We start from the raw sequence: 25,405 nt of genomic DNA, 5'->3' as shown, positions 1-25,405 counted from the left end.
TATTATAACTTGAAAAATCAATTTTGGGACTTAGAAAGCATTTGGAAATCCTGCTTCCTTTAATCGAGCATTAAGGTTAGCAACAATCTCAAACTTAGTCAATAATTGTTTTTTCTTCGCCATTGTTTGCACACATGAATCCCTTTCTTTGGATGCTTTCTTGATGTGAGACAAGATTTGAGCCACAAACTTGTCAAACTTTTGTTTCGATATTTTTTTCTAAGCTTTCACTTAGTGAAAAAAGTTAGTTTCGAATCAAATCGGAACAAACAACAATGGTAAAAGTTGTATACTTAGATACTATTTATGATTTCGTAATGTATTTTTTTAACTCATTGACATAGACCTACATTTCCCAAATCTTATAAAAGGAGAAACATAGGTAGTAGAGGCGACAAAATTGGTGTTTTATAGATTTTTTTCCAATGACATTTTAGTCATATATTATTATAATGTGATTATAAATTTCTTTGAGCATTTATCAATTCTTGTTTAAAAACAAATGTGTCATGTTACTTAGTTAAACTTTAAACAAAATTAATAGTTACTTTTTTCAAACTGGCCAAAACGCTTACATGATCACTATACTAGAAATGTGAGAGCTTACCTTCTCATTTCTTGGCAATTGAACCATTTCATGCATGAAATACACATATTAATTGAGAAAGTAACTATTATGGAAGGCGGTTACTTATTTCTACAAGGTCAGTAACTATTATTGGATAGACCCAAAACTTCTCATAGCAACCCCGTATCCTCTCAACCTAATAACCCAAACTTTCTTGATGTGTCTTATGCCACTTCATATTTTTCTAGCATCTATTATGCTATATTTTAGGACAATCTAAATTTTCTTTGAACCGTATCTAACCTTAACTGAATATGTTTAATAATCTTGACCTTTGACTTGGGGAAACAAACCCAAGCCCACCTAAACTATAAAACCTTAACCTAGGTTCACCATAACGCATCTCTCTCTCTCTCTCTCTCTCTCTCACACACACACACACACATATATATATATATATGTGTGTGTGTGTGTCAAATTAATGAATCTATGTCAATATTCACACTAGTTATCATAAAAAAAGTTCACACTTATATGATAAAATAATAAATGAATTGCAATATTCAAAACAGTTATCTTACAAACATGTTTTACATATACATATATAAGATTTTAAAAATTGAAATGCAACAATCAAACTACTTGTCCTACAAACATGCTTTACAAATACACACTTACGACAATCTAATAAATGTATGTCTATATTCAAACTATTTGATTACAAATATCTTACAAATATATTGCACATGATAACAAATGAAGAAAGTACATATCGTTGCGACCTCTTCCTCGAAGTATGAACTTGCTCCTTCAACGATTGATTTTTTATATCCTCAAACTCTTGAATCATTCTCAAATTTCTCTACACTTTCTTCTCCTGAGGATCCTTTTATGATCGCACCACATCAACTCTCACTTGCTCCTCTTAAGGATCCTCCTGCACACTGTCTACCTCAACTTCCTCCTTTTACTTCTGCAAAAGGTCATACTCTCCTTCTCCTTCAGTTGAGACCATTAATCTTTTTCACCTTGTCCTTGTCATCCTTTTATTATTGAGGAAACTTCTTTACCCTTCTCACCCTCAGGGTATCCACACTATCTCTCTATCTCACCACTACCACTATAGGTGGCCACGTCTTCTGCTTCTTTTAATCGAGCATTGGGGTTAGCAATAATCTCAGACTTAGTCAATAACTGCTTCTTCTTCGCCACTGTTTGCACACATGAATCCCTGTGAGACAAGGTTTGAGCCACAAACTTGTCAAACTTTTGTTTTGATATTTTTTTTCTAAGCTTTCGCTTAGTGAAAAAGTTAGTTTCGAATCAAATGGGAACAACCAACAATGGTAAAAGTTGCATACTTAGATACTATTTATGATTTCGTAAATGTACTTTTTTTTAACTCATTGACATAGACCCGGATACTATTTATGATTTAGTAAATGTACTTTTTTTTAACTCATTGACATAGACCCACATTTACCAAATCTTATAAAAGGAGAAACATAGGTAGTAGTAGAGGCGACAAAATTGGTGTTTTATAGATTTTTTTCCAATGACATTTTAGTCATATATTATTATAATGTGATTATAAATTTCTTTGGGCATTTATCAATTCTTGTTTAAAAACAGATGTGTCATCTGTTACTTATGTAAATTTTAAACAAAATTAACAGTTACTTTTTTCAAACTGGCATGATTCCATATACCCAAAACGCTTACATGATCACTATACTAGAAATGTGAGAGCTTACCTTCTCATTTCTTGGCAACTGAACCGTTTCATGCATGAAATACACATATTAATTGAGAAAGTAGCTATTATGGAAGGCAGTTACTTATTTCTACAAGGTCAGTCTATAAACAGAGGGTTTGTAAAGATATTCAGCTGGTCAAACGGCAAGAAATACCTTCAGAGCTGGCTTTGTCAATTCTCCAGTTCAACAAAATCTATACAGCCTTAACCAACGGGGGGCTCCGCTTGGTTGGTAGGAGCTGCCAGTTCACGTCTCCTTGTGGTGGAACGTTGCAGGTTCAAACCCGAGTGGTACGTTGAATAATAACTGGCTGGGTATGCCTAACCCCGGCTTGCCTTTCAAAAAAAAAAAAAAAAAATCTATAAAGCCTTCTAGTCAGCTCCTATCTCTCTCAGTCCATGTATTTGATAGTATGCAGTTTTTTTTTTGCTTTTTTGAGATCGGCGAACTTCAAGAACATCAGTATGCAGTTTTTAAATACTTATTGTCATAAAAAAAGTTCTAAAAATTATTTTTCTTTTTCTTTATCTCAATTGTTGACAAGATGCATTGTTAATCTCTTTAAGGTAGTAGTGTGATTTAATATTTTGTTATATACATGTCTTTAAGATAAATTATTTTATTCTGGTTGAATACTCATTTTTATACACACAGAAAATCTTATTGGTTTTCATAATACGTAGATTTACCTGTCTAGAGTGCGACCATATGCTAGTTTCTGATAATGGTCAAAATAAATAACTGTTTATTATGAGATTTTGAAAACATCACGAGATATTGACATTAAAAAATGAATTAAAAAGATTACGTTTTGTATATGATATTTTAAAAATATCGTCGATATTTATCCTTATTTTGCCATCAGTACTTGTGATTAGCATTGGTAGTAAGTGTATCGGTGATGGAAGGAGCCGCGCTCTCTTCCGGCTTTCCCCTCATATATTTGCATGCACTGACCCGACCCAACCCCCTAATTATACATAGCAGTAGCACACCGATGTTCATTTCTACTTTCTCACGTTCCCTCTGCCTCTCTTCGCTTTGGGTCATCCCCGATTTCCTCTTTGGCCTCCATCCACTCTCTATCGTCGTCGCCGGTCACCCTTTTCTGCGAGGTTTCTGATTCCTGGGCGTTCGCCTTCTCCCTTCCCTCACGTAGCTTTTGCAGACGGGCCGGCCGATCGATTGATCGATCCTTCTTGCTTCCCGGAGGAAGAGGCGGGTCGATGATGCCTGTTTCACCCCGTCACAGGTGTAGCCGTTTCAATTTCAGAGGGGAAGGTTTTTTGGACTGGAGATCATCGGCGCCCGTTCTAGATTAGGGTTTTTCGCCTTCGGTCGATTTATTGCCTTCTGTAAATCTCCTTCCACGCAAATAGAGAGACATATAAACGGATTGTTGGATAGATTGTTTTTTTCTCCAGTATGGCGACGTCTTTGTTTCAGGTAAAAAAAAACTTTCTTTTATTCTTATTTCTTAGATTTTTCCTGTTCGGGAATTGTTATCGCATCGAGAATCATGAAAAGGGTTTCTGTTTGATCTCTTCTGTAATTTTTGCCCTAACTTGTCTTTTGCTTGAGTCCGAATAAGTTACTTTGTTGTTGTTGTTGTTGTTGTTTTTTTAATGCTTCTCAAGAGATTTCCTGCTGTTGTGTGTTGATAATTCGCCTAATTTGCTCGTGTTATTTTGGGGGTTTAGTAGCGAATATCTTCTTTCATCTGTATAAATAATGGAAATTTGAATCGTAATCTATGGAGCGTGAGATTTCCTTGTAGAAGAAAGTATGTGGTGCGGAAACCTACTGACACAAACTTTACTTCCGCTCGTCGAAAATCTGGATAAAACGTGTGCTTCTTTCAGAAGTTTCCCACATTTAAACGCTGCTGGTGTTTGTTTGCTTTGTTTAGGCAGCCCATGAGTAATGCATCACCCTGCCTGTGCAGTCCTGAACTCTATACACAATGTATTTGACCAGGACTCAAAATGTTTGAGAATCCTTAACTACCTGTCCCTTTCTGATATCTGCTAGTTTACTTTTTCCGTATCTGAACAAGGATGCTCGAGTTTGCTTAAGCATTTCAATTGCCGTTTCTTTTTTTTCGTACCTTTTTTGTGGTACCGTGCGAATTTGCTATAATCATACTCGTTCAGCATCGAGTGGTACTCGTGTCAAATCATCACTTTTGCTTTCTCTTGACCATTTTTTTAAGTCCTTTTTCATTTTCTTTTGTTGGCATTTATATTGCACTTCAGTTTCAATTTCTTCTGTCTGATGATCATGTTTGAGTTTCCATTTTGTTATGATTAATATATCTAGAAACCCTTCTGACTGGACGAATTCCTTGGGCTTTTCGCATTGGGTGCTGATTTTTCCCCATTTGTAATTGTCAAATGTAAAAATGTCTTCAATTTTTCGTTTAATTCTGGACTTTTAAACCAAAATAGGTTTCTGTATGTTAAATATATGAACTGATGCTTACTGGAATTTGATTCAGTTTACTTTGTGTTCATCGATATTGTTTTATTGTGGGTAATGAACTGTTTTTGTTCTCAGCGGTCACATTTTTTGTGTTCTATGTTGTTGGAGATGTTGGCAGCACAGGGTCATGCCTGATGTTGAACTTCTGTTTTGCAGTCTACTCTAAATGGTTCAAACTCAAATCTTCCAGATTCTGCAAATACAGGCCGGTCTTTTACAACTTTTTCAGGGCAATCAGGATCAGCTCCTGTTTTTCATCACTCAGGTGAGAAAAGTGCTTGGAATCTTGAATGCACTCCTCCTATGCTGATGATGAAACTGTATTCATACAAAAGTGCCTTGTTTGCAGGTGCTATACAAGGGCTTCATAATGTCCATGGGAGCTTTAATGTGGCTAATATGCCTGGATCTCTCACCTCTCGCAACTCAGCATTGGGTGGTGTGCCTTCTTCTGGTGTTCAGCAGCCTTCTGGAAGCCTTTCTGCTGGACGATTTGCATCAAACAATCTCCCCGTTGCGCTTTCTCAGGTGTCTTCTTTGCTTCATAGACACACATACACATGTATGGATGCGTGCGTCACTAGAAATACATCTGATAACTTCTTCAACTGTTGCAGCTGTCTCATGGAGGCTTGCACGGGCATTCAGGGGTTACAAATAGAGGAAGTATTAATGTTGTGGGTAATCCTGCTTTTAGCAGTAGCATGAATGGAGTTGGCGGTCCTGTTCCTAGCATACCCCCAACCTCTGCTTCTCTTGGCAACCGAAGCGCTGTTTCTGGAATGGGAGTGTCTCCTATTTTGGGTAACAATGGCCCTCGACTTACAAGCTCTGTTGGAAACATTGTTGGTGCTAATAACATTGCTCGGAATATAAGTTCGGGTGGTGGATTGAATATACCTGGGTTAGCATCACGTGTAAATCTTACCGCTAATAGTGGTGCTGGTAGTCTCAATGTGCAAGGAGCAAGCAGACTTATGAGTGGTGTACTTCAGCAAGGTTTTTCTCTCATCTTTGTTGTAATGACTATCTTGACTCTTGAGATCTTTTTTCTTTTATTTATTTCCCCCCCTCATTTTAGAAGCAGATTTTATTTTACATTGTTGCATCACAATTGATGTTTGAGCAGGATCAAGTTCTTGTGCTATGCAGTTGACTTTGTTTCTGAATTGTAGTAGCACCATATGTTTTAAGTTTTCATAATGGTATTATGCTCATCTGAAGTCAAGGAAAAAGGGTGTATTTTATGCTTCTCTTCGTACTATTAGTTTTGGCAAGTTAACACTATTCTGAACAAGGTTGTACATATCATATCATAATCCGTATCGGTCAGGCCCAAAATAGATATGTAACGTATCGTAAAAAATCATAAATTTTTAAAAAAATGTAAAAGCTCTAAAAAAATCATTAAAAAATAGCAACACACAAAACAATGATGAAATGCACAAAATGCAACCATAAAATCACATGTGAAACATTTATGTCTCTATGAGCTACATAACACATCAACAATCATCAAATCTCACAAGAACAATGCAAAATGATAATATCTTTAATTAAGAACATGCCACAAGATTCATCAAAAAACAAAAACTTCAGTTTATGAATACTTAACAGTTACAAATTACAGTACATAACCAAGTTTTTAAGAAGTATATCATTAACCATCATCATCATCATTATCTTCATCTTGTTCTTCTTCTTCTTTTCTTCCTTCGACATTTAAATCATCTTCAATAAGCGTGGGGTCTTCATCATCTACGCCCTGAGCTCCCTCCACGTTTATCCATTGGACGTCCTCTTCATCCAGACCCTTCTTCTTGAATGGTGAAAATGCACTCTTGACGAAATCACGAAATCACTCTCTTCGGCGTAAAGATTGGCCACCAAAACGGTCTCACGACTCTTAGGGTGCATGAGAAGCTCTCTAGTATGTTCTATGTCACAGGGATTCGGCCAACCAGGTGCCACACCCGCGTCGACGCGACGCGATGCGGGTGCGGCACCCGGTGCGGTCAACCCGACTCTGGGTGCGGTCAACGCACCCAGGGTCATTTATGTCCAACTTTTGGACTTGAAAAAAAAGAGGCCCGCTGAAACGAGCATGGCAGCTAGAAAACTTAGGAACTGGTTTGTCAACATGGCGAGTTTCGAGACACAACTCTTCAACTTTCTTTACTGCAACCACATGCCGTAGCCAACTACCAAGGAGTCTCTTCTCCAAATCGTTTCTTTGGGTCAAGCGCAGGCTCAACCTGCGAAGGTGCCTGGTTCAACAAGAATCGATTGACAACGGTGAAGAGATCGGTTCCTTCTAGCGGCGAGTGCGACTCGCCGAGCTTCTTCTGTCTCTTGAGTGGCTTCGCGGTCGAAGGGAAATGATCCTCATCAAAATCTGCAGAGGGGATTGTGGTCGGGAGATACCTCCATCTCTTGGATAGGATGCTGGTCCTCACCGCAACTTTGATGGGGAGTGAATCAGGCAATGCATTGATATTACACCTGGTGGCTTTCTTCATCATTCTCACCTTTTACTGAAGATCTGACACCTCTCATAGTTGATGAGAGCTTAACTTTTCATGAAAATCTGGATGGTCTCAGAGAACAACCATACTGTATCCTGAAAATTGAAGGGAGCACATATGGTTTTGTTAAAATAGAGGGTTCAGGAAGGCAAAAGGGTAATGATGCCCATGTTGGCCCGTACAGATTGCAGTCCATTGTACCTGTCTGCAAATATTAAATCAGATTTTGATTTCCTTCGAGATATGCGCTGGGCTGGAGGTTACGTACTACAAAAATTAATACAAAATATCTAAAGCCAATGAGCTGCCAAATTTTGGGGCAGGATGTAATGATCATGGACTATACAACCTTTCTTCAGGGATGATCAGCTTGGTTACCATTCAAAAGTAGCTCAGTTACAGAACTAAGAGAGAATAACTAAAAGAGTGAGATGGAAAACCAAGCATATATGTCCTGGCCAGGGGGAAAATGGGGTCTCGCACCGTTTGGACCGGTGTTCGTATCTTATTTGGTTCTTTTACATGTAATCAGATATCCATCAAATCCTGATATTTGTCTGATTCAATAGCAAAAAATTAACACCATATATGCATCCAGCAGTGCTTGATTAAACTATTAAACTCGGCTCAGACCAGTAGAGCTTAATGAAGAAACTCGATTAAGCTTGGTTAATACATTCTTATAATGATGAATTTTAGCACATATATAATTTTTGTTTTTTAAAATGTACTCACGATAATTGTTTTTTATTTTATTAGTGTTACTGTTAAAACTTCAAATATATATATATATATATATATATATATATATATATATATATATATATATATATATATATATATATATATATATATATATTACATTTTTGCCCCTGCCGCACCCCCGCACCCGGGTTTTTTATTAGTGCCGAATCCCCGCACCCATGTGACATAGAGTATGTTCTATACTAATGAGGGTCTCGGCCCTCAAAAGCCCTTTAAAACACAAAAACTTATAATCCCGGTTTTGCCTTTTTTAAAGTCGGTCGGTATCGTATTGTACGACAGAGGTCATATTGTATGATATGGCCCTGTGTCGTATGATACACACCCGTATCTCGATACGGGTGTGTATCGCATCGCGCTCTTGCATCGATACGATATGTATCATATCATACGATACACTATGATACTGACAACATTGATTCTGAATAGTCCACTTTACATGGAATTATAAAATAGTGCATCTTTAAGTAGAAGTTTAGGTTAGGAAAGTGGAAGAGATTGGTGGATACATCATACTCCTGTGAGCTAGAATGTGCACCTTTAGCAATTATTGAGAATACTTCTGAAGAAGTAGCTCTGATATTAAAATTTTAAGAAATGTGGAAATTATGTAATATGTTCTGTGATGTTTGCCCATGTTACTTTGTGGCTACAAATCTCTGCATATAGATGGAGAATCGACTGAATCTTGTTAACTTTTCTGTATACTGTGGTATTTGCATAAGAATTACATTGTTATTACAAATGTCCCAAGGGTTAATTCCTATGCCACATGGACTCAACAAAAGGGGCCCTCGCACGTGCACCGTTTCGTCTTCCCCCTTATCTCTCACACTCTCTTTTGTTTTCTCCCCTCTTGATTTCCTTGCCTCGGTTCCCGTCTTCCCCCTTTCTCTGGTTTGGAAAACGAGAGGGAAAACCTGAGAGATGGAAATAGGGATAGGGGGAAACGAGAGAGAGAGAGAGAGAGAGAGAGAGAGAGAGAGAGAGAGAGAGAGAGAGAGTGGTGGAGAGAGAGAGAGGAGGAGGAGGGGGGATGCGTACCTGGCTTCCTCTCTTCCTCTTCTTCTTTTTCTTTTTCTGTCGGTGCTGGAGGGAGAGATCCTGTTCCTCCTCTTTCACAGGCAGCGGAAGCGGGGTACCCGGCGGAGCTCTCTCTCTCTCTCTTCATCTAATGTCGAAGACTCAAAAGTCTTTCATAACACCTGGCGCAAACCAGGTGTTATGGTCAGATTCGGATCCAGATCTGTTTCTCTCTCGTGTTTTTTCTTTTTTCTAATGCCTTTCATAACACCTGGCACAAACCAGGTGTTATGATAAGACCTGGGTAAAGTCAGGTCTGAATTATTCAGACCTGGGTCAGACCAGATCCGGATCAGTTTCAACATAGGTCTGAATCCGACCTGTGTCAAAGCTGACCCAGATCTGTCGGATCTGTTTAGACCCAAGTATGATTCAGACTTGGGTCAAAGCAACCCAGATCTGAATTGGACATGGACCTATTCTGACCCAAGTCAGACTCAGTCTTGCGTCAAAGCAGACCTAGGTCTGAATTGGACCTGGGTCTGTTGGGTTTGCTTTGACTCAGACGGATTCAGACCTGGGTCAAGGTAAACCCAGGTTTGAATCAGTCTGGGTATACAGAGCCAGGTCTGTCCAAGATTTTATTTATTTATACCCTCTCGCACCCCCACACCCAAGTTTTTTTAAAGCGCCTTATCACCGTACCCGTACCTGCACCGGCACCGGCACCGGCACCGGCACCTATGTGACAGGTTAATTCTGATGAGTAGCCTACAAATTCTTTGTATCAATGTCACAAATATCACACATGGGATATTCTCTACAAGGGAATATCCCTTGGATATTTGAAAAATATTGATTTTATATAACAACAACAACAAACATTTCTATCCAATGCCATGTCCTCGGTGAGGTTCAAAGCATTCATATCCTTTCCTATCACCTCCATCCATGTCTTCCTAGGCCTACCCCGACCTCTTTTAACCAGGGTTACCGGAAGCGCCTACCTAAAAGGGGAAGCGCGCTTCGGAAGCGCGAAACGTCGCGCTTCCGAAGCGTGGGGGGAAGCGTCCCCCTTTTTTGGGAAGCGCGCTTCCCTTTAATGGGGGACGTGTTTCCCTTTAATGGGGGACGCGCTTCCCTGGGAAGCGCGTTTCCCATCACGCTTCCCCCTCGCTTCCCCTATTTTTTTCAATTTTTTTCTATTTTTTATTTTTTATTTTTATTTTTTTCGCTTCCCCTCGCTTCCGAGACGCTTCCTAGGTCGCTTCCGAGACGCTTCCTAGGTCGCTTCCGAGACACTTCCCGAATCGGTCCTAAGTGGTCCCACGCTTCCCCGCTTCCTAAAATTTTGAAAGTGCCTCGCTTCCCGCTCCCGCTTCCCGTATCGCTTCCCGCTCCCGCTTCCTCAACTGGCAACCATGCTTTTAACTAATATATTTTCCCATTTTTCAATCATTTTAACAGGAGCATCATTAGGCCTTCGCCAAATATGTCCAAACCACCGTAAACGATTCTCTCTCATCTTATTTTCAATGGGTGCAACGCCTACCTTCTTACGTATCTCCTCGTTTCAAATCTTATCTTTTATTGTATTTCCACACATCCATCTTAGCATACACATCTCAGCTACACTCATTTTTTGAATATGATGTCTCTTGACAGCCCAACATTCCATACCATATAGTAAAGCGGGCCTAATAGTCCTATAAAAATTTTCCTTCAACTGCAATGGCATTCTACGATCGCACAACACTCCAGTTGCACTCTTCCATTTCATCCACCTAACCTTTATCCTATGATTTACATCTCCATCGACTTCTCCATACTTTTGAATGATAGATTCCAAATATTTGAAACAATCATCCACCGGTATTTGTTGCTCACCAAGCTTCACTACACTCCCATCACTACTTCGTTGCTTACTAAATCGACATTCCATGTATTCTGTCTTACTCTTACTCAACTTAAAACCTCTTACTTCCAATGTCTGTCTCCATAATTCTAACTTAGCATTAACCCCAACTCTAGACTCATCAATCGAAACAATATCATCAACAAATAACATACACCACGACACATTTTCTTGAATTGGTCTCGTAAGCTCATCCATCACTATAGCAAATAGGAAAGGGCTTAAAGCAGATCCTTGATGTAACCCAACCGTTATAGGAAAATTGGTTGTCACCCCTCTACAAGTGCGGACATTGGTTACTACTCCTTCATACATATCTTTAATTATACTAATGTACTTGAGAGAAACACCTTTCTTCATCATTGTCCACCAGAGAACGTCCCTAGGTACTCTATCGTATGCCTTCTCTAAATCAATAAAAACCATATGCAAATCTTTGTTCCTCTCTCTATTTCTCTCAATAAGTTGTCTAAGAAGATGTATAGCTTCCATAGTTGATCTTCCAGGCATAAAACCAAATTGATTCTCCGATATCATGACAACCTTCCTCAACCTAGACTCAATCACCCTCTCCCAAAGTTTCATAGTATGACTCATGAGTTTTATACCACGATAGTTTGTGCAATCTTGTATATCACCCTTATTCTTAAAAAAAATTTATAAGAATATCTAAAATTAAAGGAAACCATAAAAACACAAAATTAATAGTGATAAGAATTAAACAAATGAAAATGATTGTCTAACTTCTAAATACTGAAAAAAAAGTTAGTGGAGAACTGGTTGGGTAGGGTCACAATCACATATCCAACTCTAATCTAGAACATGTTTCTATGGAGCACTCAAATAGATTGCTAGAAAATCAACTATTTTACTGGATAGTGTGGTACTAGATATAAACTCAATAGAGTTTGACTTTGCTACTGTTGAGGGTGCCATACTCTCTAGTGGAGAATTGCAGTAGCAGGTATTATTTAGTTAATCAGACCCTCTAGATGTGTTTTGCATGGTTTGTTTCGATAGAAACATGCTTTGGTTCTAATTGTTTTGATGTAAAATGAATTTTATTTTAAGAACTTTTGGTGGCATGGTGGGTTGATTTTAGATTCCTTTTGACGTATGCACACTAAAACATTTTAATCCTATGCTAGGTCCATACTAAGGAGGTTATGGAGATTATATATGAACTGTCAGATTCACATAAGATTGGATGGTAATATTGAAAATCAATGTGACTACTATACGGTATGGTATCCTTGAGGGTACCAAAGTTAAGCATCTATGTGCACATACGTTGCGTGTTTCAACTTTCATTATAATTGTCAATGGGGAATGATAAACTACTCTCAAATGAAGGCTGAAGTTTCTATATTCTGATGGATTTGGATTGAATTATGTAATTATGTACTTACATTTAGTGCCTCTTTGGCTTCTACAGCTCCACAAATGATTTCCATGTTAGGCAGCTCATACTCGACACCAGGAGGTCCTTTGTCTCAAAACCAAGCGCAAGCAGTAAATAATCCATTGAGCTCCTTGGGAATGTCTAATGATGTAAATTCTAATGATGGTTCTCCATTTGACATGAATGATTTCCCACATTTAACTGGTCGTCCAAGTTCAGCTGGAGGGCCTCATGGACAATTAGGTGAGATTGTGGCTCCTACTTTAAATTCTTGTCTGTTATCATAATCATTTTAATTGATATATCTTTGCAGGTTCATTACGAAAGCAAGGTGTTGGTGTAAGTTCTATAGTCCAACCAAGCCAAGAATTTAGCATCCAAAATGAAGACTTCCCTGCTTTGCCTGGATTTAAAGGTCCCGTTCTATTTCTTATATTAATTTTGCGAACTCTTTGACTCCTTTGTTTGGTTGGTTTTCACTTTTGGTTGTTTCTCTCTAATCTCTTCATCTTGGCTTTTATAATCTGCTCTTGAGTTAATGAAGGTTTTCTTTTCTTATTTTGCCCTAAAATAGTTTTGAGTATTTTGCAGTATTTATTTGGTTTATACAAATTTGATCTTCATTAATTACATTTTCTGATTCTATTAAACTCTGTTTTTTTTATTCTTAATAGTCTAACTAATGAAGTACAGAATTTAGTCCCTCGGTTATATATAAAAGAGATGGTCATGGTGTGGCTTTTGCTCAAACTAGTGGCAATTACTTCATAGCTAGGTGGGAGCTGGATCGTTGAATGGTATTAAATATCATTACAGAGAGTGTTACATTTGAACTTTATGAAGTAGTCATAATTTCAATGCAAAATTACTTACATTCATGCATGCACTAACTGTACAGACCAGGGTTACAGGAAGTGCCATAGGGCATGGGGAAGCGTGCTTCCCCGAAGCTCATTTCGGAAGCGCAAAACATGGCGCTTCCGAAACGTGCTGGAAAGCGCCAAAAAAATTTGGGAAACACATTTCCCAATTTAGGGGAAGCGTGTTTCCCACTTGCTTCTCCTTTTTTCATTTTTTTTTGTGTTTTCATTTTTATTTTTCTTTCTTTTTTTCTCTTTTTTCGCTTCCCCCTCACTTTTTCCTCGCTTGATAGGTCACTTCGGAGACGATTCCTGGTTTGCTTATAAGTCGTCCTGCACTTCCCGCTTCCTAAAATTTTGGAAGTGCCTTGCTTTCCACTTCCGCTTCTCGAATCGCTTCTCGCTCCCGCTTCCCCGATTGACAACTCTGGTACAGGGAGACACAACTTCTTACCATATATGTCTACTGGACAAAAAACTTTCTGTGTTATAGGTCTTGATCATAGTCACAAATATCGGTATCGGCTATATTTTGCGAGGCTATTTCTTGCGATATTATAAGTTTGGGGATAAATCTTGGGAAAATCTTGGGGCTTAAAAAAATATAAAAAATAACAAAAATAAGTAAGAAAAGGTCATGTTTAGACAAAAATTACATAAATAATAAATAAATAAGTAAAAAATGTAAAAAAAAGAAGAAAAACATATTTAAAATGTAAAAATAAATAAAAACAGTAAAACTGATTAATAATATCATGATAATATCATGAAAATATCACAATATTATCAAATTGGTGATATTTTCAAAATATTGTGATATTTTACCAATATTATCGTTTGCTGAATTTACAGTGATAATATCGCGATATTTTGAAATATCGCCGATATCTGCGAGCTGAATTTACAGTGATAATATCACAATATTTTGAAAATATTGCCGATATCTGTGACTATGGTCTGGATTACCTACTCATATTCTTCATGTTATAATATGAATAGACTGATGGTATATTGACTGGCACATGAATCTGGAATCAATTACCAAACAGAGGTGCCTGAAGTATCATAAAATGAATGGATTTAGGAGTTAAGCTGGTGCTTCATATGCAGGAGCAGCACAAGTGCACAACAAATTTTGAGAAAATTGATGAGTCCGCTAGAAGTGGATATTTGTTATACTTGAAAATGTATAATAGAACACCATCATCCATCTCTAATTAGGTCACTTCCTTGATCTTGTAGGAGGAAAAAAGTTTAGTGATCACACCCAAATCTTGTATCATTTTCCTTGGGAACTGTCAAAGATGAATCTTCAACTTTGAATGGTGAGATAAGAGAAGGCTGTAGAGATGGTATAAATGTTTGCTTTTGGTCTGAGTGGTATGAACTATGAACAGGCACACATTTGATTGGCATTCTGGGGCTTGAAGAATCATTGGCCGTGATTTTTGAATTATAAAATTTCGCCAGTAACCATAGTAATGAAGATGTGATACCATGTTCCTAGTCCTCGAAGGTCCTATGCAATTTCATCCTTATGCCCCATCAGCTGTTCAGTAATCATCTGCACTCCATCAAGTTAATCCTACACATTGGCCGATCCATGTTGAAATTTGCTGAATAGGACCAGCTGATAAATACATGGGTCAAAATCAGCATGAACCATTTTGCATTTAACCACAAGTCTAATTCAGCAGTAATTTAGGATTTGGACGTGGATAAACACTTCAGACTAACAAAGTCAAGATTTTTGCATGTGTGCTGCTTTTGTTTTTCCCCTTCAGCTTCATTTTGGTATGGTATCAAAGATGGAGTTCATATTGAAGTCAAGAAATTGGTTGATTTTTTTCAGTTTAGTTGGGGCAGGAAACACGAGTTTGTGGAATTGATCTTATAGAAAAGAAGAAAGGAAAGAGTTACAAGTTACAACTAAAAGCAAGGATTGAAATTGAGTTAATGGAGAACAAATAAAGATGTTAGTGTTGCTTTCTTTCCTTTCTCTGCACAGGGGACTAGTTTATGAATTTAGGGCCTTTTATAAACAAAAATAGAGACATTTCTTAATGATAAACCTCCTTTAAAAAGCAGATTTAAAGAGTTCTCTTTTGGGATACTGCGGCAAAAGATATAAGGGAAACCTTATGAAAAAGTTTGAAGGGAAATAGACAAGGAGAAGGAAATGGTGTGGGAATTATACAATATGAAAGAGAAGTGGAAAATAAAAACGAGATTGAATAGAAAACAAGATGAAGACGAAAAAGAAATGGAGTGTAGGAGATAAAAGCCTGTGCTCAAGGGATTGCTTTTGACTGAAAATATGTCAAGGAGAACATAATCTGCAGCCGCACATGCAGAAACATCCCACACAGTCCTTGAATCTTATCATATTGTGGCTGCACAGTGAAAAGCACCATGTGGTTCCTATGGGCCAGCCCCCTCTGTTGGGTTGGGCAATGTGCTGACCTGGCCTGACCTGACCCCTATTCTGGACAGGTTGACTGGCCTACCTGTGGGCCCATGGCCTGGTCAAGCTCCAAGAGTTGGGCTGGCCAAGGGCCTAAACCATGGTCCAAGATCAATCGGGCTGCTTGTGGTATGTGGACTGCCCAACCCATTTATTAAATGGGTGGGCTGGGCAATTGGGTGGGGCAGGTCAGCATTTAAAATGATAGCCCAAACTGGTCCGGTTCCGACTCCTACCTGTGAGAAGCCTAAGGCCTGGCAAACACTTAGAAACCCAATAATATTAATATTTAAATAAGGTCTGATGATGATTTTATAATTTCTTAAATCTCTATATAAAGTTATTAGTTTCATGTTAATTGCCTCCACATGTGCTCATCTATGCTCACCCTTCACCTAGGTGTGATAGGTTGCCTAGGAAGTGCCAAGGCGTGCTTTTAGCTGCATAGCAATTGGGTTCTATGTTTATATTGTAAAAATGAGTAGGGACACTATGTCTTTTCTCAGTTTGTTTTATACATATCTAGAAGTCATAAGGATGGACATTTTAGTTCTTGTTTTGCTTTATTGTAACCCTAATAAAGGGGTATTCCTAGTGTATTCTCTATGTTGAGTTTAATGAAGGAATAGTGAGACCTGATAGAGACCTCTTCCCTTCCTGCTTTCTTTGTGATGGTATCAAAGCCATGAGAGAGTGGGAAGGACCTTGTTTGTGTTAGAGGGATCAAAATGATGTGTTAGAAGGCTGATGCATTGGCTGGAGAAGAGGAGTAGCTGCAGGCCAGTACCTAGGTTTTGATGTCACCGTACAGGGAAATGACTAGGGTGCCTTGAAGAGGATTCAAGCAGGGGTATTTTGCATTCATGAGAACCTCCTGAAAGATGATAGGCAAAACCCATGTAATTTGGAGTTATATTGGAGATTCCAGAGGGAGAGAGACAGAAGATATCACAAGATACTAACCAATATCATTGTTGGCTGTCTCTACAAAGTTATAGCAAAGATTCTGGTGGGAAGCTGAAAATGGTAGTCATGCTCTCATATGACCCTCTCAATTTGGTTTCCTCAAAAGGCCACAGATCCACAAATTCAGGGTGATAGCAAATGAGGTAGTGCACTTGATTGACCAACAAAAGCTGCCTTTCTTCGTGCTTGAAGTTGATTTAACTAAGGCGTTTGACTCTTTAGGGTGGGGTTTCTTATTTCAATGCCTCAATGATATGGGGTTTGGTGGGAAATGGCTTGCGTGGATTAAGGAATTAATCACTTTAGCATGTGTCGGTAAGAATTAGTGGAAGGAACAACAATTCCTTTGATATGAGAAGGGGCCTGAGAGATGGGTGCCCCTTATCACCGCTACTCTTCAACATTACTTGTGATTCCTGGCTATATTGATGAAGCAGGCTGTGGAGCTGGGTGTCATAGTTGGTCCTCAGCTGCTTGACCAGGTCCAGGAGGTTCTTTCTACTTCTTTGATGCTGCTTCAATCACTCATTTTAGCTGAACTTCATTGATCTTGAAGATCTTTTCCAAAATGTTCAGGCTGAACGTGAGGGGAAGCATGCACTCCTATGTTTCAGTGTAGACCAACCCACCATTGCTGCAGCTAAACTTATCTTTGGCTGTGCTCAGGAGCAGCTGCCACTACCTTATTTTGGAACGTACATCTCGAAGAGCAGAGATAGAGACAATATCTGGAATAAGGTGGAAGACATGTCCTCAGCCAGGATCCAGTCTTGGGCGGCAAGATATTTATCTATGGCAGGTAGAATTACTCTTATTAGGTCTGTTGTTGCCATACCTTCCTTACTATCTTTTTCAGAGTTCCATGGAAAACAACAAAAAGGCTATAAAACATCATGAGAGGCTAAGTCACAGGGATTCAGCTAGCAGGGTGCCACACCCACGTCGATGCGACTCGACATGGGTGCGGGTGTGGCATCGGGTGCGTTGACCGTACCCAGGGTCATTTCGGTCTATTTTTTGGATTTTTTTTTTAAATTTACCTATGAAATGGGCTGCGGAATTTTAAAAAAAAATTCTTTGGGGAGGGGGGGGGGGGGGCGCTGCCCCCCTATAACCCCCAGCTAGGGGTGGCCGCCCCTGGACCCCCACCCGGGGGAGCCCCCGGACCCCCTTCCTGCAAGGGCAAAAACTATGAATCAGGCTCCAAAACTCATCATGGACATGATCTTCTCTTTGAGAAAGAAATCTCTGACCGCCTCAAAAATGTATTTAGATACAATAGACTAGAATGAAGTAAAGAAGCTATCTGGGTGCCCGTCTAACCTTGGGGCGCTATCTCCATCAAGAATAAAGACCACCTTAACCACCTCCTCTTCCAACCCCACGGATCTGGACAACCTTTAAAAGGGTTACGATTGATGTAGCCCCTGACAAATAACTTGAAGAAATAATTTAAGGCCTCTTAAAAAATACTCTCTTCCCACCACATAGGATTCGTCCTCCCTCTGAAGTCAGTTCATCTGTTTACGCTACGTATTGCGGTTTGTCATAAGGTGGATGAGTTGGGATGATCTGAACATCCAATGGTCATTAACAAAGCAACGATCGATCCTACTGGCACAATAGTTGGGACCAACTTGCTTGTTATGCCAAGTAAAACAGGAAGACCCATAATCAATCTCTATCAGTCCTGCTAAGTCTATGAAATCATTGAATTCATTGGCACCCATATGATAGGTAGTCAAATCCCAACATTTAGAAATATGTTTGGTAACCTTCTGATCACTAATGAGCAATCATGGATGCGGGACCCGCGCCGGGGGGGGGGAACCCTGGACCCCCCTTCTCTCTCTCTCTCTATATATATATATATATATATATATATTTACATTTTTTGCCCCTGCCTCACCCCCGCACCCAAGGTTTTTGAAAGTGCCGCAACCCCGCACCCGCACCTGCACCTATGTGACATAGATGAGAGGTTTCATTTGGAAGGGGGCAAAAACTGATAATGATTGTATGCTGGCTAGTTGCAACCTGGCTATGCTTCCATTGGTAATCGGAGGATTTGGAGCCTAGAGGTTACAATTGACACTACTTGACAATTAACATATCACAACCCCAAACAAAGCTATGGCTATGTCTCATGGTGTGGTTATCAGGTTGTTTATTTTTGTTCTTAGGTCTTTATGGATCAAATAACCTTGTCAAACTTTAGAAAAAAATAAAAAACATGAACATTTCAGAGCATTTCATATAATGCTATCTAATAACTCAACTTTTACTAAAGTCTTGAATGAGTTAAAATACAACTTTGGAATAAATGCTCTGCTTTTTAGAAGACAAAATTGACAAATTAACGACTCAATTGTAGATTAAGACCTGTCACATGGGTACGGGTGTGGGTACGACACGACAATTTAGAAAATGCAGGTACAGGGACACAACTATATATATATATATATGTGTGTGTGTGTATGTGTCCCCTTTTCTTTCTCTCTCTCTAGCACCGACAAAAGAAGAAGATGAAGGAGTAGAAGCCCAGGTACGCCTCCCCCTCGTCCCCTCTCTCTCCACGACTTTCTTCCTCCTTCGTTTCTTCTTGTCCTTCTTCCTCTCTCTCTCTCTTGTCCTCCTTCATTTCTTCTTCTTCTTCCCTCTCCTCTCTCTCCTCCCTCATTTTGTCTTCTTCTTGAGAGAGAGAAAGGAGAGGGAAAACCAAAGAGGGAAATAGAGAGGGAAACAAGAGAGAGAGAGAGAGAGAGAGAGAGAGAGAGAGAGAGAGAGAGAGAGAGAGACGGGGGGAAACACGACCAAACAGGAGGGGTTGTTATTGTGGTGAGGGCAGGACCAAAATGGCCCCATTGCTTTGACCTTTTGTTGACTAAGGCCAAAAACCCTAAAAATAAGAGGTTTGTGTCGGGTATGGGTTGGACCCAACCCAACTCAGTGCGGGACTCGACCCAGGGCGTACCTGCACCGAGTCTGGTACTAGTACCCGTGTCCTGCCGTGTCAACACAGGTACGACGGGGCTTCCTATGATGTGTCAGTGTGACCTAGATTAAGACACCTTGAATTCCTTGTCAATAAATCCTCGTTGAAGTCTTTTATAAGTCTCTCGTGCTTGTTGAAGAAGGGTCCAATTTCCTTTTCCACAACTTTTCCCTTTTTTCCTATGGGTACCGATCTGAGACCCTCAACCGGCATGGCTTGCCCGACCTATCGAGACGAGCCTGTCGACATGTTATCGGTTGGCCATAGTTAACTGAGCCTAAACAACTCGGGCTCGAGACCGAGCTCCACAAGAGTTGTGCCGTGGTCTCGACAACCCTGAGTCTGGTCAGGCTTATCGACCTTGATGGGCTTCGAATTGGGTGGCCTCTGCCCTATCCGATGTCCACCCCTAATAGAAAGTCATCACAAAACTAATTTAAGGAAACTTGAATTATAGAAAACCATAACTAATTGCTTAAGTAAAATAAATTAAGGCAACTTTAATTCTAATTATCAAAACTATAATTAAATACTTACTTGGCTACCTCAAAGCTCCAGAGACCTTTCTGATGCCTTCTCTCCCTAGCCTCCTCTGTCTTCTTCTCTTCTCTTCATTTCACCCCTTAGGGGTATTTATAAAGTGGTTCAGGCAGTTAGGAGGGGGGTATTATAAATTAAATTTTTTTATTTAAGTAAATGTTCTTATCTTATTTTTATTTTTGTTCTTTATTTACTTAAGATATTACATGTATGCATTAGTTCTGAGAAATGTGTGTATGTATGTGTGCTTGTGTGTGTATCTATGTCACACAGACTCGACTAGGGAGGCGCCGCACCCGAGTCGACACGCCCCAACACGGGTGCGGCTTCGGACTCGGTCAACGCCGAGTCGGACTTGGTCAACGAGTCGAGGCCGAGTACGTCCTTTTTTGGACTCGTTCAACGTTGATCGAGTCCAAAAATTGCCCATTTTAAGGTAAAAAACAAAAAAATCATTTCTGGGGCTTCTGAGTCACTGCTTATTCTGGTTGAACTGGGTTTTCTTAAGCTACTCTCATATTGTATTAAATGTTGCTAGAATAACTGGAGTCTCTGTTGGTCCTTTTAGTAGTTCTGTTAAATTAAGGACTTTGTGTTAAGATTTTGTTATGGTGGGATTTCTGGAATTGAAAGTCTTCATTATGTGATTCCTTGTCCTGTCAAATTGGGTGTGAGATCCCTGCCCATGCATGTCAAGGATGGTTCACTACAAATAACCATCATAATTATGTGCAAACAATTTTTTTGAGAATTTTTGACATTTCTATCTTTTCCTTTTCTTGGCAGTATGTACATTTTTTGCAACGAAGCATTAAACATAAGCCCCAGAAAAAAAAAATTCCGGGGGGCGCTGCCCCCCTACGGCCCCCCCTTTCTGCAAGGGCAAAAGTACAATTTGCAAAGTTTATAAAAACACTCATGATGGTGCCAAACTTTAGAGGACAATATCCACATATATGCACACAGGATATATATATATATATATATATATATATATATATATATATATATATATATATATATATATATATATATATATATATATATATATATATATATATATATATATATAGCCGAGTCCCCGTGTCCAAAATTTTTAAAATTGCGCCGCACCCGTGTCGCACCCGCACCTGCACCCGCACCCGCACCCACACCCACACCCACACCCATGTGACATAGGTGTGTATGTGTCAACCACGATACAAGAATGGAGAAAAGCAACTTTTTATGCACCTTAAAAATAAATGCAAACTATCCCAAATAGCAGATCTGAAATTGGTCTTGACTCATACCTATGAAGTACCAGTATTAGTACCCTTGTTGGCATAGGTACAACACCCTTTTACCTTTGGTATCTAGCAGTGTAGAGTTTGTCTTTTGATCTTGTACGCTCAAATGTGTGAGGTCCCTCTCCTGTAGTTTTAAAAGGAGGTTCCATCTATTTTGTCACTTTTATTGATGTTTGTACAAGAATTGTGTGGATTTATTTCATGAGTAATAGTAAGTTTTTAGGCAATTTTATGCTATGATTATAATAAGATTTAAAGGGAGAACATATTAGTACACAATTATAGTATTTCCTTGTTGAAAAGTGTATAATGCATAGAAAATCTTAATCCTTAATGGAGTGTCTGAGTATAAAAACACACATTTTTGGAAATCACTAAGTCTTTTCTGTTATTTAGGCATGTTTCTCGTATTTTTTGGGCTGAAGTTGTCAAAATGACAGTACTATTAATTAATTATGTGCCTTTTGCTGTGTTGTGTGGTTGTGTCTCCATATCAAACACTTCATGATCATCCACGTGACTATTCCTTGTTGTGAGTCTTTTGATGCTCCTGTTTTGTTCTTGTACCCAAGCATGGAGATTAACTCTCTTCCTATGGACAGTAAAATGTTGCTTCATTAGTTACCAAGAAGGTCAAAATGGGCATAAGTGTTTTCATCCTGTTTCAAAGAGGCAGTTTTTATTGTATGTTGGAATTGTTACCATTTGCAGCAAGCTTCTGCTGTTTTATGTTTATTGCGGCAATAAATATTTGCATTTGTTTGCTGAACGGGAACAGGTAATAATGCTGATTTTGCAATGGATTTGCATCAGAAAGAGCCACATCACGAAAATGCCATGTCAATGATGCAGTCTCAGCATTTTCCTGTACGTCTTGGTTTTACTTTGTGTCAGATTCTGTTCTATAATGGTCAAGTCATGGGCCTTGTTGAAGGGCCCAGTTTAGACCAGGCTTGAATCAGGTCCATGCATTCATAGACCTTTCAATATGTACCTGGAATGCTGTGGATTACTTGGATTTTGGATCACATCACTGGCAATATAGAATCAAGCTGTTTGGGTCTGGATACATAGCTAACTTTAACTGGTTCATACATATGAAATGCAGATGGGAAGGTCTTCTGGGTTCAGCTTGGCAGGGAACTATGGGACTCATCGTCAGCAGCAACAGCAACATTCTCCATCAGTAAGTAATGTTGGAGCATCTTATGCAGCCACAAACACTCCAGATCTTCTTCATCTGCATGGTTCTGATCTATTCCCATCTTCACGAGGCATGTCTGCATCCTATCATTCTCAGGTATTCTTCCTATCATTCAGTACATAATGATTTTTCTTATGTAAATCATTTTCCAAGGGTATCTGCTCCTGGCTGGGAAGCGATTTTTAGTAGCATTGATTTTGTTGATCCAACATAGTCTACAATCTACATCCATGAGCTGCTCATGTTTTGGAGGTGTAGCCATGTGGAGTTGCATGAATCATGCATGACACTGCTGATATGGGATCTGTTTCAAGTTTAGGTATGCCTGCGCTTCAAACCATAGTCACCGATATCGCCAATATTTTGAAAATATAGTATATTATTGTCAATTTAAGGTAAGCTGATGATATCACCAAACTATCATGATATTTTTGAAATATCACGATATTATTTTAGATTTTCTTATTTTTAAATATTTTAAGCCCAGTTTTTTGAAAATTTTAATTCTTTTGTATTTTAAAAACTTTTCAAACTTATTTATTTATAGTTTTGCAAGAAAAATGATACAAAACCTGTTGATTTTTTTATCTTATTATTTTGTATATATATTTTGAAATTTTAAAACTCCCTAGATTTTTCCAAGATTTTCCCGAGAAAAACCACACATTGAAAATTCTCCGAGAAAACCCCCGGTGATATATTATCTTGAACGATACAAGTGATTGGTTCAAACCATACGAATTTCTGATACTTGGCCTGATGATAACTGTGTACTTTTTTTTTATTAGATTCAGAGCAGTGCTGTACCTAATCTTGGATTAAGGCCTATGAACTCTCCTAATTTCGCCTATGAGCAGCTTCTTCAGCAGTACCACCACCCAAACCAATCACAATTTCGTTTACAAGTGATGCCCGTGCAACAGTCATATAGGGATCAGAGCCTGAAATCATTGCATAGCATTCCAGCTGCTCCAGATCGTTTTGGGTTGCTTGGTCTATTAAATGTAATAAAGATGAGTGATCCTGATCTGACATCACTTGCTTTGGGAATTGATCTGACGACACTAGGATTGAATTTGAACTCAAGAGACAATCTCCATAAAACTTTTGCTTCCCCGTGGTCTGATGGACCTGCAAAGGGTGATCCTGAGTACTCTCTGCCTCAGTGTTATCTCCATCCTGCTCTGAAACTACAAGTAAGAATTCTCAATATGTTTTGGAGAACGGCTGATCTTTTCTCATCTTTATTTTCTGTTTTTGACATGTCTGCTGAATATAGCCAGGATACTTTTCAAGATTCCGTCCAGAGACACTTTTCTATATTTTTTACAGGTAATTCTTTGTCTTCATCTTCTGGGTTTCTAGCCCTCATTGCCATGTGGTAGCAAGACCAAAGCTTGATTTGGTTTTTATTTTTTTACTGTAGCATGCCTAATGATGAAGCTCAGTTGTATGCTGCCAATGAACTGTAAGCTCTCTCTCTCTCTCTCTCTCTCAAGCACGTGTATTGTTTATGCATAGCCATATTCATGTAGCTATATGATGATCGTTTCTGAGATAAATATTTTTAATTTTTATGTTCCATCTTAAAAGTTTTTTTTTGGGTTTAACTGGATATGGATGCTTTTCTTTGTTTTCAGTTGCATTCTAGATCCATGTCCAGTCAAATTTAAATTTTTAGTAATACCTGTCTTGGGTGAATTTCACAATGTATTTTCTGGCTGTTGTTTTAATCAGAATATTGATTTGGCATGCAGGGTAAATCTAGGGTGGATTTATCACAGAGAACAGCGGTTGTGGCTCATTAAGGCCCCAGATGTGGATCCTCTTGTTACGACACAAACATATGAGAGAGGAACCTACCTTGCTTTCGATCCCAACTCATGGGATACTGTTCGGAAGGTTTGGACGTCTTCTATGATTTATGTCTATGACTGCAGTTTGCATTCAGCTGTTTTTGCTCTCTCTCTCTCTCTGATGCAGCAAACCTTTATGGTGCACTGCAGGACAATTTCATCCTACAGTATGAGATGATTGAAAAGATACCAACAATTCCTCAGCATTAGACAAAGTTTCTATGTAATTCTACCTGCACTGTAGCTCATCAATTGGTATCCTACAAGAATTGTGTCGCTGTATTTGCAGTCCCTGATTAAAGGAATCCCAGTTTTTTCTTTTCCTCTTTTCTGTTCAGATGTTTGTCCTCCATTCTAGTTTTGCTTCCAAGACAGGCCTAAAACCCTGCCTGGCTTTTACTGTTTGACTAACCAGCCCATTACACTGATGAGGAGATGTACCTGCCTCCAGCTGTAATTTATCCCTTTCAGTTTACAGATGTGATCTACATGTTTGGGTTAGTGGGAATCGGCTTGTAGATACATTTAGACATGATTTTATGAACCTTAAATCAACGACTTTCAATGTGTGAAGTTCTCGTGGCTCATAAAATCTTACTTTTTTCATGTAAGAAGAACATGCAAGGGCTGATCTGTAACAAATTGGACTATGCTTAATCCATCTGTGGGGTCTGATTCGGTCAACATGACCTGCGTGTATGATTCCCAACTCATTTGGATGGATGAATGTTACTCCTTTATTTAGCATGTAAAGAATCTACCATGCTTGCAAACTGCGGTTGAACAAGGATTGCT

At 39.0% G+C, this 25,405-nt stretch overlaps 1 protein-coding gene and 1 non-coding gene across 3 annotated transcripts; one reads left to right on the top strand and one right to left on the bottom strand.

Annotated features, from left to right (window-relative positions):
- The first annotated feature begins 3,291 nt into the window (after nt 1-3,291).
- Nucleotides 3,292-25,179, top strand: LOC149815329 (putative NOT transcription complex subunit VIP2). Of its 2 annotated transcripts, none has more exons than XM_089990087.1 (13): nt 3,292-3,771; nt 4,963-5,071; nt 5,156-5,334; nt 5,424-5,805; nt 12,470-12,679; nt 12,750-12,851; nt 22,329-22,417; nt 22,659-22,850; nt 23,543-23,950; nt 24,034-24,086; nt 24,181-24,222; nt 24,512-24,656; nt 24,761-25,179. In XM_089990087.1, exons 1-13 carry the CDS (start codon nt 3,751-3,753, stop codon nt 24,818-24,820), a joined length of 1,992 nt encoding a protein of 663 aa, XP_089846213.1. In that variant the 5' UTR covers nt 3,292-3,750; the 3' UTR covers nt 24,821-25,179. The 2 variants fall into 2 exon arrangements, with proteins under 2 accessions (XP_089846213.1, XP_089846214.1); XM_089990088.1 differs by having other exon boundaries at nt 23,612-23,950; nt 24,761-24,933.
- Nucleotides 4,991-5,071, bottom strand: LOC149815330 (small nucleolar RNA snoR35). The gene has a single exon (XR_016428164.1). It is a non-coding gene; the product is annotated as a small nucleolar RNA snoR35 (small nucleolar RNA).
- Nucleotides 25,180-25,405: the final 226 nt, after the last annotated feature.

The sequence above is a fragment of the Nuphar pumila genome, chromosome 15, assembly GCF_984573655.1.
Source record: "Nuphar pumila chromosome 15, dmNupPumi1.hap1.1, whole genome shotgun sequence".
Lineage (NCBI taxonomy): Eukaryota > Viridiplantae > Streptophyta > Magnoliopsida > Nymphaeales > Nymphaeaceae > Nuphar > Nuphar pumila.
This window is presented reverse-complemented; position numbering and strand designations above follow the sequence as displayed.

Excerpts from the sequence above, each read along its gene's own strand:
- LOC149815329 (XM_089990087.1), top strand. The coding sequence starts at position 3,751 with ATGGCGACGTCTTTGTTTCAG. Across the intron at positions 3,772-4,962 it reads TGGCGACGTCTTTGTTTCAG|TCTACTCTAAATGGTTCAAA; the intron begins GTAAAAAAAAAC and ends TCTGTTTTGCAG. Across the intron at positions 24,087-24,180 it reads CTTTTCTATATTTTTTACAG|CATGCCTAATGATGAAGCTC; the intron begins GTAATTCTTTGT and ends TTTTTACTGTAG.